The sequence below is a fragment of the Pelodiscus sinensis genome, chromosome 13 (genome assembly GCF_052426305.1).
Source record: "Pelodiscus sinensis isolate ZL-2025 chromosome 13, ASM5242630v1, whole genome shotgun sequence".
Lineage (NCBI taxonomy): Eukaryota > Metazoa > Chordata > Testudines > Trionychidae > Pelodiscus > Pelodiscus sinensis.
This window is the reverse complement of record NC_143064.1, coordinates 22,729,084-22,743,124: the sequence shown is the minus strand read 5'-3', so window position 1 is coordinate 22,743,124 and position 14,041 is coordinate 22,729,084. Positions and strand designations below refer to the sequence as shown.

The window sequence follows — 14,041 nt, the reverse complement described above, 5'->3', positions numbered from 1 at the left end:
GTGAGGGAACAAACTGAAATAAAAAGCAAATGATTATTGGTTGCTAATTTTTTTCCTTTGTAATAACTTGCAATTTGTTCATCATTTTAAAATTATTTAATTGAATTTGTCATGCGTTTAACCTTTAACTATGGTAGTACAAGACTGAGTGGAAATACAAGTATGGAAGTACAAGCCTAAGTAACATTTATTCCTAATCACTTTTCTGGCCTGAAGAATATTTGAACCCTGCAATGAAAAGTATGAAATCTTTCAGGCAGTAATCTTACTGAGTGGCTTTTCTATTTTAGAGCTTGCAGCTGAACACAGCAACCGCACGAGAGCAACCTGCTAGCACGGTCAGAGCCAGTGGTGAGATCGTCTGACAACAGCGCAGCAGAATCTGAACATTCAGCAGCCAAAGCAGATACCAAACAAATGTTGCCAACAACATGAGACTGTCTCTGGGCTCAGATGGATCAGACAGCAGGTCTGATCTGGCCCAGCACTCAGGATAAGGACTAAGAACACAGAGCAGTGAAAAAAGAGGGATGCTGCTGAGTTGCTGGGGGAGGGAGGAAGTTGGCAGCGACCCATCGTTGTTTGCAATATAGAGAGGATAAGAATATTTGGAGGAAGCTGGTGGCCTGTGGAAGCAGGGGGAGGCAAACCCCGACACACTGTTCCAGTTTTCTCTCTGGGCTGAGACTCTTCTGTTGCCTCCTCTTTTGTCCCTCTCTGAGGGTTGTGAAGACCACTGGCCACGAAGCGCTTCGCATATCCTAGGACAGCTGCCCTCACATGAGGTCTAAAAGGATGAGCGGCAGTTTAACACTGGCTGGGGCCCTTTGGGCTTTCCTATCCTTTCTCACAGCGGTTGCTAGCTCAGCCAGCTACTTTATGCCCTATTGGCTCCTTGGTTCTCAGCTGGGGAAGCCGGTTTCATTCGGCACTTTCCGCCGGTGCACATACCCAGCTCGGACAGAGGAGAGGCACCTGGTGATGGTTGAAGAGTGTGGGAGGTATGCCAGTTTCGGGGCCATCCCCAGCTTATCCTGGCAAATCTGCACGGTAGTGATGGGCATTGGCTGTGCCTTGCTGCTCCTGGTGGCGCTAGCAGCTGTCCTGGGTTGCTGTGTGGAAGAGCTCATCTCTCGGATGATGGGACGCTTCATGGGGACAGCCCAGTTTGTAGGAGGTAATGGGAATTGTATGCATTATGCTGTATACCAGAGTGGCTTCAGGTTGCTGATTAGCAGATGCTAAAACCGTACGGTGATCTTCAGAGCACTGCTCAGGAAAGCAAAGCTCCATTGATCTGGAAACATCTGTGGTAAAGATGAGAAGCAAATCTCGGTAGCATGAATACAATATTTATTCTAATACTTGATTCTGTGTAATGTATAGTCTTTAATTTCCCATAGGCGCTTCATAAATGTCAAGTCTGAGACATTCTCTGTACATTAAATGTTCTGCAGTGTCACTAGGCCCAGAGCTGTAACATTCTCCCAAAGCCAGAAATGTCTGTGGGAAAACTTTGTCTGCTTCAGCTGCTTGTTCTTTATGCTTCATACATGCCCCCTGATGACAGTCACTGCAGCACTTCCTTCCACGATTGTCTTTACCTCCCCTGTTAGCAAGCCAGGGAGGAGACACGATGGGCGTAATCGGGGATGTTAAAGGAGGCAACTGCCCTGGGGCCTCGTGATTCAAAATTTCTGCCTGAGCACTGTGTCTCTTGCTCCAGGCAGCACTGAGGGCTGCCAGGGGGAGGCACGGCATTCTCTGGGTGCCTAGTCCCAGCCTCCCCTTCTGCCAGAGGCTCTGCTCCTTCTGGGGGTGTGGAGCAGGGCCCCCTCCTCTTGCCCAGGGGCCTGTGAGGCTTTCAACCCTGCTGTCTCTTCCAGAATGAGGGGCATGTGGGCTTTCTGAATGGCAAGTTGCAGCATGGCAAGCCAGGATGTGATCCCACACCAGCACAGCAGCATCCTGTCTGGACTAGAGAGGTTAAATACCGGTTAATTGAATAGTCGATTAACCTCACGAATTCTTATTGGTTAGTTGACTATTCTATAGTCCCTGGCGGTGAGGCTGGCAGCTAGTGCATTCCAGCCATGATCCCGGGGATCCCCCTGTTTAAAAATTGGCTCCCCTTGCGGACTGGCTGCCTGCCACCCTGCGCTGCTGCCTCTGATACAGAGGCAGCAGTGTGGGGTGGTAGCAGCCTCTGTCCAGGGTAGGGGGGTCTGAGCTCCCCAACCTGGCATGAGCCGGAACTGAGCTGGGCTGCATGTCTGCCTGGCTCCTAATATGCTTTAAATGCAGAGCTGCAGCGGGGTAGTTCCCAGACCCAGTGCAAGCCGGGACTGAGCCGGGCTGCTGACCAGACTGCTAAAAAAATTCATTGGCAAGGGGCAGGAGGGAAATGTGTGCAGTCTATAGCATTAACCTATAAACTTTTGCATCCCTAGTCTGGACTCTGCTACTGAGCAGTGAAAGTCAGGGAGTGCAGCTTGGAGTACGGCTTTCAGCGGAAGTGCACCAAGCCATATGTTGGCTCTTCTGCTAGTGTCTGCAAGGGACATTACTGTGCAGGCTCAGGAATTGTGGATGCATATCAGGCAACTTGCTGTGTTGACTAGCCCTAGGGGAATGTCTTCGCTATGGGCTGGCTCGAAAGGCAGTGATCGATCCAGCGGGGGTCAAGTTATCATGTCTGTACTAGATGCGATCAATCAACCGCCAAACACTCTCCCATCATTTCTGGTTCTCCACCAAAATGAGGAGAGTAAGTAGCATTGACAGGAGAGTGTCAGCTGTCGATTTACCGCTGTGAAGACCTCAGGACGTTGACTTCAGCTACATTATTCACGTAGTTGAAATTGCATAACTTAGTTCGACGGCTGCAGTAATATAGATAAGGCTCAGAGTTCAGAAAGGCCGGCTCCCTCTCACTGTAGAAGAGACTTGCTTTGTGACAATCCCATGGCTATGTCTTCACTGCAAACAAGAGGGGCTGTCTTGTTGGGTGAGGGAGGGAGGTTGGAAGGGATCCCAGCAATTTGCAATACGGAAAGCATAATATTTGCAGGAGTGTTTTTTGAAAGAAAGGATAATTTTACCTTTGGGATGCTAGTGGCCTGTGAAAGCAGGCGGATGTGGGATGCTGGAGTTTTCCCCTCAGTGTAGCTAACTGGCTAGTGTTGACTTTGACGAGCTACACCAAAGTGAGAGTGACCTGTGATTTGACTCCATAAGGGTATTATATTGTGACAGTTCTCTGAGGCTAGCTATCTCTGTGAATAAATGTACCCCTTTTTGCAGTTATAGTGTAACTGTAGAGAAGTTCCCCTAATGTGGCTTTCAGCCCAGCATAACCCCCATTGCATTTTATCAGTCCTGCCCACATCTGCCTCCACAGTTCCGTTATCATCAGTATTGCTGTAATCTGGAATGTGTCAAGACTGGGGCCCTGTCAACCTGGGCACCATGCACACACAGCTAGGGTATGTCTAGATTACATGGCTCCGTCGACGGAGCCATGTAAGCTAGTTTACCCGACATAGTCAATGAAGAGGGGATTTAAATAATCCCTGGTTCATTAAACTAAAAATGGCTGCCACGCTGTGCCGACAATCAGCTGATTCGGCACAGCGCGGTAGTCTAGTCGCGGATCGGTCGACAAGGGAAGCCTTTGTCGACCGCTCCCTTATGCCTCGTGAAACGAGGTTTACAGGAGTGGTCGACAAAGGCTTCCCTTGTTGACCGATCCGTGTCTAGACTGCCACGCTGTGTTGGATCAGCTGATTGTTGGCACAGCGTGGCGGCCATTTTTAGTTTAATGAAGCAAGATTTTTAAATCCCTGCTTCATTGACTATGTCGGGTAAACTAGTTTACATGGCTCTGTTGACGGAGCCATGTAGTCTAGACATACCCCAGAGACAAACCTGCCCTGCAGTGCTTCTAATCCAAAGAGAGAAGACAAGAAAAGGGAAACTGAGGCACAGAGAGGGGAAGGGACTTGCCCAGCGGCAGGCAATCAGCCAGTGTCGCAGCTGGCAACAGAACTCAGGTCACCTTAGTGAATCAGGCACATTGTCTCCATAACTGTGTGCTACCAAATAGGGATGTAAACTCCCATTTAATCAGTTAACCAGTGAAATGTTTTGTTTAAATAGTTAACTGCTTACATGGGGGTAGCCAGGGGGCTGCTCCAGCCGGCTCCCCACCTATGGTGTGGCACAGCAGGCTGGCTAGGCTGCAGCGGCCCTCTGCTGAGGGTAGGGCCTGCTCTGGCTGGGCTGGAGTGCTCTCCACCCATGGCACATTGGGCCCGGCTGAGCTGGAGCAGCCCCGCCTGTAGCGCAGTGCAACAGACCTGGCCAGGCTGCTGGTTAACCATAACCCGTAGGCATTAACCAGTTAACCATCCACTTCCCTACTACCAAATGAATCCTGCCTCTATGTCTGCCCTGTCTTCCCCATCCTATGTTCAGTCCAAGTTGAACAGCTATTTGCTCCCTTCCTGTCAGCTTTCCATTCTCAGATCTAGGCCTTCTGCTCACCTCTGCCTTAATTCCCTCTCTAAGGCTGCCTGTCATGCCTTCTCTTTTCTTCCTCTTTGGGAGCGTTCCATGCCCTCGGCGTGCCTGTGGAGACGTGGTTGTAAATTACACGAGATGAATGATGGAAAATAAAAGGCAAAGCTTCCACCAGAATCAGTAGCCTTGCTCCAGGCAGGAGGTCCCTTAGTGTACACATTACCTGCTGTGATTTGCCCATGTGCAGCTAATCCACCCTGAAATGTAGCTTTGCACCAGGGGAATTCAGTTTCTAGCATTCTGAGCTTTATTGGCACAAAACATGGCTTTGCATGTCTACACTAGGGGGTCGTACCACTGTGCCAGGGCTCAAAATCTCCACTGTAGCCAAAGCCTTAGTGTGTTGTTTGTACTTCCGTAATAAACTGGAACATCTTTATTTTTCCTCCCCCTTGTGATGCTACTAGTCTGTTTACACACGAGCCTGAAAAACCACAGAGCACACAGCAAACCTGCCTGCCACTGCTTCCGGCTCACAAAGGAGAGCTGTGAGCACAGAGAGTTATACGTATAAAACCCTGGTGTGATGGATTGGAAGCAGCCATCTAAGCAATGCAAACAGGAGTCCCAACCACACAGCTCAGCTGGGATTAGGGAGAAATTTAAAAAAGGAGCACTTGAGGAGATGAAAATAAATCCAATTTTTTGGGTGCGATCTTGCAATATGAAATCTAGGATTACACTAGGCTATCATCCATCCCCCCAGATTCTGATCTTCGTTATGTCACTATCAATTCCAAAGAACACCACTGATAGCAGAATCTGGTTGTCAGATTGTAGGGAACTGGAGACTGGTTTTAAAAAATGCTGAGGACCTACAACTTTAGCTGAAGTCAGTGGGGTCTATAGCTGCTCAGCCCCTCTCAAAATCAGTTCACTGCCATCCCTTTGTATTAAGGTCTTGTCATATGGGCGTGCTGTGCCCAATGTAAATAACTTACTGCCATGAGTTTTCAGCAGCACAAGCCCCTGAAATTAGCACTGCGAAGGATGAAAAATGATTTCTGGGAAGCAGTGTTCACTGTGGGTTGTTTTTAAAAACGTGATAAATATCGGAACGTTTGTAATTTCCTCCGTTTATGCTTTAGCTTGGCATGCAATGGGCTTGTCTAGGCAGCTGGTTTTGTTTGTTTGAGAGCGCTTCCAACTGAACACAACAAAGAGGCATTGTTTAAGGAAGCACATCCGGCCTTATTGGCAAGAAGTGGAAGGGAGATATTACAAGGATGAGGCCAGAATCCAAACATTTTAATTGACTGCTGTGCAAGTCCCTCCACCCTTCAGAGTTCTGTAATAGATGCATTTCTCTCTAGGATCTTCTCCCATCCAGGCAAGTCATCCTCAGCCACAGGCTACAAATTGCTTCCAACAGATCTTTGCGGAATTAGGCAACTTGTCCTCAGGTATCAGACTGTAACAGAAGGGTGTTGATTCAGTTCTTGACTGCTACAGAGTCTTTGTGTGGCATTGGGGAAGACGATTAATCTCCCTGCACTTTGGTTCCCCCTCTATAAAACAGGGACAATAATAATTCCTTAAGGTATTGTGGGGGAAAACACACTAATGTTAGTGAAGTGCTTGAATGCTACAGCAAAGGAGGCCAGATAAGCAGGTAGATTCATTAAGAAGCACCACAAAGTCCTGAAAAAAATGGATGCTACCTCCTCTTGGGATGGATGTGATAATTTTCACTGAAGTAAAATAAATAGTCCCGATTCTTGGCTTTGCTGGGGTTGCTTTGAACTCAGAAGATTTATCTCCATAAAAGGCGAATTTACAGGTGGTACAGAGCATGTACTCTGGTGGTTCCTGGCTGCTAGACTGGCTCTGGGGAGTGTAAGTCTTTTGTTTTGGAGGGTTGTCATGGCCCCAGGATCAGGAGAGCCCCTCTCAGATCCTGCATCAAGTATACTATGGCCAGACCAGCAAATCAGGCACGTTCTTCTTTGATGACGGGAGAGCTGCAGGCTTCACAGGTGTAGCAGAACAGTGGAAGCAGGTGGCAAAGAGGGCTAAGAACTGGGTTTGAAATACCAAGACTCCCTGCAATCAGGGCTAGGAATCCCAGCAGGTCTGACTCAGCTTTGACCTTTCCATGGATCCCCTGTTTGACTGATTGGGGATCATGTGCATCTCTTGACCAGCTGCTTGATCTGCTCCACACCAAACCACTCCTCAGTTAAATCTCAGAGCCCGAACCCCTATGGAGTAGTTCAACCACCTCCACAGCACTTCCCCGCACCCCAAACCCTGGCCCCTTCCATACTGTGGCTGAACGGTTCCACCTTCCATGCAGACCAGGGTAGATCCACTCCTGGAGAATGACCTCCATGGATAGAATGGGGGACTTTGCTGCAATTCCCCACCACAGTTATGTTTGCCTACTTATTCAATTTAAATGCACTACTTTCCACCATAGAACACTAGAACTGGAAGAGATTTCGAGAGGTTATCAAGTCCAGTCCCCTGCCCTCACAGCAGGACCAAGCACCATCTAGATCATCCCTGACAGATTTTTGTCTAATCTGCTCTTAAAAATCGCCAATGATGAAGCTTCCATAACCCCTGGGGAAATTTATTCCAGTGTTTAACATCCCTGACAATTAGGAAGTTTTTCCTAATGTCCAACCTAAACCTCTCTTGCTGCAATTTAAGCCCATTTTCCCAGTCAGAGCAATTAAAAGGATTCTCACCTGTGTTGATGTTGATTCCATATGGTCTCATGTTCCATACAACACAGAAACAAGCATGATGTAAGGTATTATATGTGCTTGCAGCTTTCTTTATGTTGCAGAAATCACTCCCTGAGTGAATATTCCCGCTGAAGAACTAATTCTCAGATTATTTTGCATGGTTCTACTTAATTTTTGCTGGCAAGCTTGTTATGTGTTGTCTTCAGGAAAAGCAACAGAAACTTCTAACCACAACAAGGATTTATTGCATTCATACTAATCAATCTAGCAACATTTTAGTATGTTCTACAGCCATCTAGCTAGCTCTCAAGGTAGTTCACATTACTACCCAGCCCTGTGAGAGCTTGAAGACTGTTTCACATTTAGATCTAAGATTGGCCAGAACCAGAAGTTCAAGTCTGGATAAGAACGTCTTCAGAATAATTTTGTAGGTGGTGATCTTGTTTGGATCTTGTCTTATTAAGAATGCTGAACAGTTGTTTACCTGAATTTCCATTTCTACTTATCCCACAGAAGTAATCCTCAAGAAATATTTGATGCTCAGTATTTTAGGTGTCAATCTTCAGTTTCAAATTGGACAACTATATGAAAACTTCAGGTCAAAGTTTATTTTGAAAGGTCACCACCTCACAATGTTTTCATCATGTGTGATCATGGCTCAAATTCTCAGAGTATTTCCTGGATTCCCTTCCATCCCCCACCTCATATTTTCCTTGGGTGCACAGGACTTGGGGCTCTAACTTTGGCTGCGTGGCTTATGGACCCCCTGAAACTGGCTTATACTCCAACTCAGAGAGCTGTAGACCCCCAACTGAGAACCATAACAAGTATCAGGCTGGAGTCAAGGTTTGAAAATATTTACCAGAGCTCTTCTCCGGAGAGCTCCAGCTGAATTTAAGCCCTGTATGTCATCTTTCATATGGTTATTGCTTGAATATATATTTTTCCTTCAGTCAAATGCTATGTAGTAGATCCTTACTGAGTACCAGTCTTGGACTATTAAGCACCAACTAGATAAAAGGATGAGTGAATTCTTTTAATAATAAATAATTAAAAATCAATCAAAAGTAAATAAAAACAAACCCAAGAGCAGTCATGTTTCTGAACAATGGTGAACCCACATGACTTTGTCTCCTGGCAATCCTGCTGTGCAGGTAGCAAGTTATGGGACACTGCAATTGAATGAATCAGCTTGTCCCGTTCCTTCCTTGGGAAGAATTAGTATTGCTTAGCTATCCATCAAGGCCAGTGACTGCCCAGCTTAGATCCGTGTCACAGAGCAGGGGCAATACACAAGTGTAGGCTCAGGTTTAAATAATTCCGTGCAGCAGTACAGATAAACCAATAGGGCCGCTCTATGTACTGCCCGTTCCAGCAGCATTACAGTGCTAATGCACATTGCAGATAAAGCAGCGAGTAAGGTTGTTTTAAAAGAACACATTTTTCCACCTAGTAGTTTTTCCAGGTTCTCTCAGAAGGCTGGAGGAGAGATAAGATTTGTAATTTAAATGATATTATTTAAATTATGACAGCACTTAGGGCACGTCTAGACTACAAGCCTCTTTCTAAAAAGAGTGTCTAGACTACTTTTGAAAAAGTAAGCCACTATTTTGAAAGAGAGCACCCAGGCAGTCTGGTTGCTCTCTTTTGAAAAAGTACAGTTTGCATTACATAGTGCATTTTTCGAAAGAGCTCTTTCAAAAAAAGGCGTTATTCCTCGTAAAATGAGGTTTCCGCGATCGAAAAAACTGCCTAGTTTTTTTGATTTACTTTTGAAAGAACGCGGCAGTCTAGATACAGACGAAGTTTTTTTAAAAAAAGGCCACTTTTTTTTTAAAAAAACCCTGTAGTCTAGACACACCCTTAATGGCCCCACTTAGGGACTGAGCCCCATTGTGCTGGGAATTGCACAAACACAGCATAAAAACCAGTAACGTGCTCCCAGGTGCTGCCTGATGTGCACTGATTTTCTCTACTTCTCACAGTGTTGATTCACAAGTTCCTGCAGAACTGGATGGATTTTATGACAGGCACAGGCAGTTCTCAGCCGTAGGTGCATTAACTGAAGTATGGCTCAGGGAGAAGTGCAATTAGTTTCCGGTCAGAGCAATTTCACCATGGTAAAAAGCACAGAGAAAATGCGTCCATTAAGACCCACACCTCAGATCCATTTTCCATGTGCTTCCAGCCCAGCTTCACTCACCACTTTATTTACTGACCTCAGACGCAGAGAGCCAGGTCCCTGCACATATGTACTAGCAGAGTAAACAGCTGTTTGCTGAGGTTAATCTGCTGCCATGAGGTCCGGCTGTAACTTTAGTTCGCTGCCCCTTCTGCTGCTGATCAAAACACCCTTCTCTCTCTTCTTCCCTCTATTCATTAACCCAGGGGTGGCCAACCTGTTAAAGGCAAAGAGCCACAATAGTTGGGGATATAGCGCAAAGGGCCAAGAGAAAAAAAGTTGTCAAGAAAAAAAATTAGGACACTGCCCCTTTAAACAAAACTCAGGGTGGCTTTTTGGCCACATCAGGCTCCCATCGGCTGGTGCCATCTTGTCAGCACCATTCATAGAATCATAAAATCATAGAGCTGGAAGAGACCTCAGAAGGTCATCAAGTCCAGCCCCCTGCTCTAGGCAGGGTTAATCCCAACTAAATCAACCCAGCCAGGGCTTTGTCAAGCCGAGACTTAAACACCTCTAGGGATGGAGACTCCACTACTTTCCTAGGTAACCCATTCCAGTGCTTCACCATCCTCCTAGTGAAATAGTTTTTCCTAATATCCAACCTGGACCTCTCTCACCCCAACTTGAGACCATTGCTCCTTGTTCTGCCATCTGTCACTACTGAGAACAGCCTCTCTCCATCCTCTTTGGAACCTCCCTTCAGGAAATTGAAGGCTGCTATCAAATCCCCCCTTACTCTTCGCTTCTGCAGACTAAACAGACCCAACTCCTTCAGCCTCTCCTCATAAGTCATATGCTCCAGCCCCCTAATCATTTTGATTGCCCTCCGCTGGACCCTCTCCAGTGCGTTCACATCCTTTTTATAGTGGAGGGCCCAGAACGGACACAATACTCCAGATGTGGCCTCACCAAAGCCGAATAAAGGGGAATAATGACATCTCTGGATCTGCTGGCAATGCTCCTCTTAATGCAACCTAATATGCCATTAGCCTTCTTGGCTACAAGGGCACACTGTTGACTGATATCCAGTTTCTCATTCACTGTAACCCCCAGGTCCTTTTCTGCAGAACTACTACTTAACTGGTTGGTCCCCAGCTTGTAACTATGCTTGGGATTCTTCCGTCCCAAGTGCAGGACTCTGCACTTGTCCTTGTTGAACCTCATCAGATTTCTTGTGGCCCAATCCTCCAATTTGTCTAAGTCACTCTGGACCCTATCTCTGCCCTCAAGCATATCTACCTCTCCCCCTAGCTTAGTGTCATCCGCAAACTTGCTAAGGGTACAATCCATCCCCTCATCCCGGTCATTAATAAAGATATATTCAACAAAACCAGTCCTAGAACCAAACCTTGGGGCACTCCGCTAGAAACCGACCACCATCCTGACATCGAGCTGTTGATCACTACCCGCTGGGCCCGGCCTTCTAGCCATCTTTCTATCCATCTTACTGACCATTTATTCAATCACTATTTCCTTAACTTGCTGGCAAGAATATTGTGGGAGACCGTATCAAAAGCCTCGCTAAAGTCAAGGTATATCACATCCACTGACTTTCCCATGTCCACAAAGCCAGTTACCTCATCATAGAAGCTAATCAGATTGGTCAGGCACGACTTTCCCTTTGTGAATCCATGCTGACTATTCCTAATCACTTTCCTCTCTTCCAAGTGCCTCAAAATAGATTCCTTAAGGATCCCTTCCATGATTTTTCCAGGAACCAAAGTCAGACTGACCAGCCTATAGTTCCCTGGATCATCCTTTTTCCCTTTTTTGAAGATCGGCACTACATTTGCCTTTTTCCAATCATCCGGGATTTCTCCCGATCTCCACGACTTTTCAAAGATAATGGCCAAAGGCTCCTCAATGACATTTACCAACTCCCTCAGTACCCTCGGATACATTAAGTCTGGATCCATGGATTTGTGTACGTTTAGCTTTTCTAAATAGTTCCTAACCTGTTCTTTACCCAGCAAGGGCTGTCTATCTTCATCCCATCTTGCGTCACTTAGCGCATTAGTCCGGGAACCGACCTTGTCCGTGAATACAGAGGCAAAGAAAGCAATGAGTACTTCAGCTTTCCCCACATCATCTGGCACTAGGTTACCTCCTTCATCCAGTAGGGGCCGCACGCCCTCGCTGATCACCTTCTTCTTGTTAACATGCCTATAGAAACCTTTCTTGTTATCCTTCACATCTTTAGCCAGTCGCAATTCCATTTGCGCTTTCGCCTTCCTGATAACCCCCCGGCATTCTCTAGCTATAAATTTAAACCCCTCCCTGGTCATTTGTCCAAGTTTCCACTTTTTGTAAGCTTCCTTTTTGTGCTTAGGATTTCCCCTGTAAGGCAATCCGGTCTCCTACCATGTTTGCCTCTCTTGCTATGTGTCGGGATGGTTTATTTCTGTGCCTTCAATAAGGCTTCTTTAAAATACTGCCAGCTGTCCTGGACTCCTTTCCCCTTCATGTTAGCATCCCAGGGGATTCTGCCCATCACGTCTCTGAGGGAGTCAAAATCTGCTTTTTTGAAGTCCAAGGTGTGTATTTTGCTACTCTCTTTTCTTCCTTTGGTCAGGATCCTGAAATCTACCATCTCATGATCACTGCTTCCCAGGTTGTCACCCACCTCTACTTCCCCTATTAGTTCCTCCTTGTTTGTGAGCAGGTCAAACTGTGCACGGCCCCTGGTCGGATCCTTCAGCACTTGTGTCAAGAAGTTATCCCCAACATTCTCCAAAAACTTCCTGGATTGCCTGTTTACTGCCGTATTGGTTTCCCAACAGATATCAGGGGGTATGTCTACACTACCCCGCTAGTTCTAGCGGGGTAATGTATGCATACCGCACTTGCTAATGAAGCCGGGATTTGAATTTCCCGGGCTTCATTAGCATAAGCGGGGAGCCGCCATTTTTAAAACGAGGTGTACTGGTAGTTCGGAATAGGCACCCTAGTCCGAACTACCTAGTTCGAGCCCCGTGTAGCCTTGCTGCATGGGGTTCGAAGCAGCGGGGATTTAAAAATGGCGGCGCCCCGCTTATGCTAATGAAGCCCGGGAAATTCAAATCCCGGGCTTCATTAGCAAGTGCGGTATGCATACATTACCCAGCTAGTTCGAACTAGCGGGGTAGTGTAGACATACCCAGGGTGATTAAAGTCCCCCATGAGAACCAGGGCCTGCGATCTGGAAACTTCTCTCAGTTGTCCGAAGAAAGCCTCATCTACCTGATTCGGTGGCCTGTAGCAGACACCAACCACAACATCACTGCTGTTGTTTGCTCCTTTAAACTTAACCCATAGACTCTCAACAGGTTTTTCTCCCTCTTTATACTGGAGTTCAGAGCAATCATAGTGCTCTCTTACATATAGTGCAACTCTTCCTCCTTTTCTCCCCTGCCTGTTCTTCCTGAACAGTCTATACCCTTCCATGACAGCGCTCCAGTCATGCGAGCCATCCCACCAAGTCTCTGTTATCCCAATTAAATCATAGTTCTTGGACTGGGCCAGGGCCTCCAATTCTTCCTGTTTGTTGCCCAGGCTTCTCGCATTAGCATATAAATACCTCAGGTAACCAGTTGATCGCCCTATCTTCTCCATTCAAATCAGGGGTCCTCCTTTCTTGCTCGTTCCTCTCTGCATTTCTTCCCGGTATCCGACTTTCCCACTCCCCTCATTTTACTTCGCCACACCGGACGGTGAGCACAGGAAACCGGAGACCAGGGGGCCATTTTTATGGGTGCAGGGGCGGCTTCGTGAGCCACAGGGGAGGCTTTACGAACTGCAATTTAAGGGGGGAAGAGCTGCATGTGACTCACGAGCCGCGGGTTGGCCAGCCCTGCACTAACCTGTAACATTCTGAAAAGGGCACAGAGTGAGCATTGCCGTTTAACCCTTTGCACGCTGGTATTTTTTAGGCTTCCAGCGTTATAAATGTGACCACATAAAATAGGTCAGAAGTGTGATAACATTTCCCATTTGCATTTGTTTCCCACATTAATGCTGGCAATTTATATGTGTAATATTTGTACAGTAGCAGGAACTATAACTCTTGTGCCCCCCCCCCCCCCCCCAAAGCATTTCTATGGTGAGGCGCTGGACAATGCCAGTGATCTCAAAGTTAAGTGCTCAGTGCTGTGTTCTGAAGCATGCCCAGGGTGCAGGTTCAGCAGGGTTCTGGGGATCCATCCCATGGCCTTCACTCCTCCCACCCCGTCAACAGTGCAAACATCATACCTGGATGGTGCAAGGCATGGCATGGGTCAGTTAATACAAATATCAGAACTAGCTTAGGTTGAACATGCATATTGCATGCATAATCTTAGCATCATGCTCATACAAGCCTGTCACTTTTGCTAATGTAAGGCCCCATCTCCACTCCACTTGGAGGCCCAGCCTTCCTTCCATTCCCAGTGCAAGAGAAGCCTGTTGGCCTGCCACCTCTTGACACCTAAGCTTTGGTTCCAGCACCCCTTGGGCTAACTCAAATTCCCCTTCCGAGGGTTTTGTAGTCAGCACCGAAAGGCTGATCCACTATTTCACAGAAGCGTTTACAGGAAAGGCAATAATGTTTGCCTTACTATTCCGATTC

At 46.9% G+C, this 14,041-nt stretch overlaps 1 protein-coding gene across 1 annotated transcript in view; it reads left to right on the top strand.

The window, feature by feature from the left end:
* Positions 1-290: 290 nt before the first annotated feature.
* LHFPL1 (LHFPL tetraspan subfamily member 1) overlaps positions 291-14,041 on the top strand; it is a 48,635-nt gene continuing 34,884 nt past the window's right edge. The window contains exon 1 of the mRNA XM_006136200.5: positions 291-1,177. Within this exon, the coding sequence (XP_006136262.3) occupies positions 781-1,177 (397 nt within the window). The 5' untranslated portion in view covers positions 291-780. The remainder of the gene's footprint in view (positions 1,178-14,041) is intronic.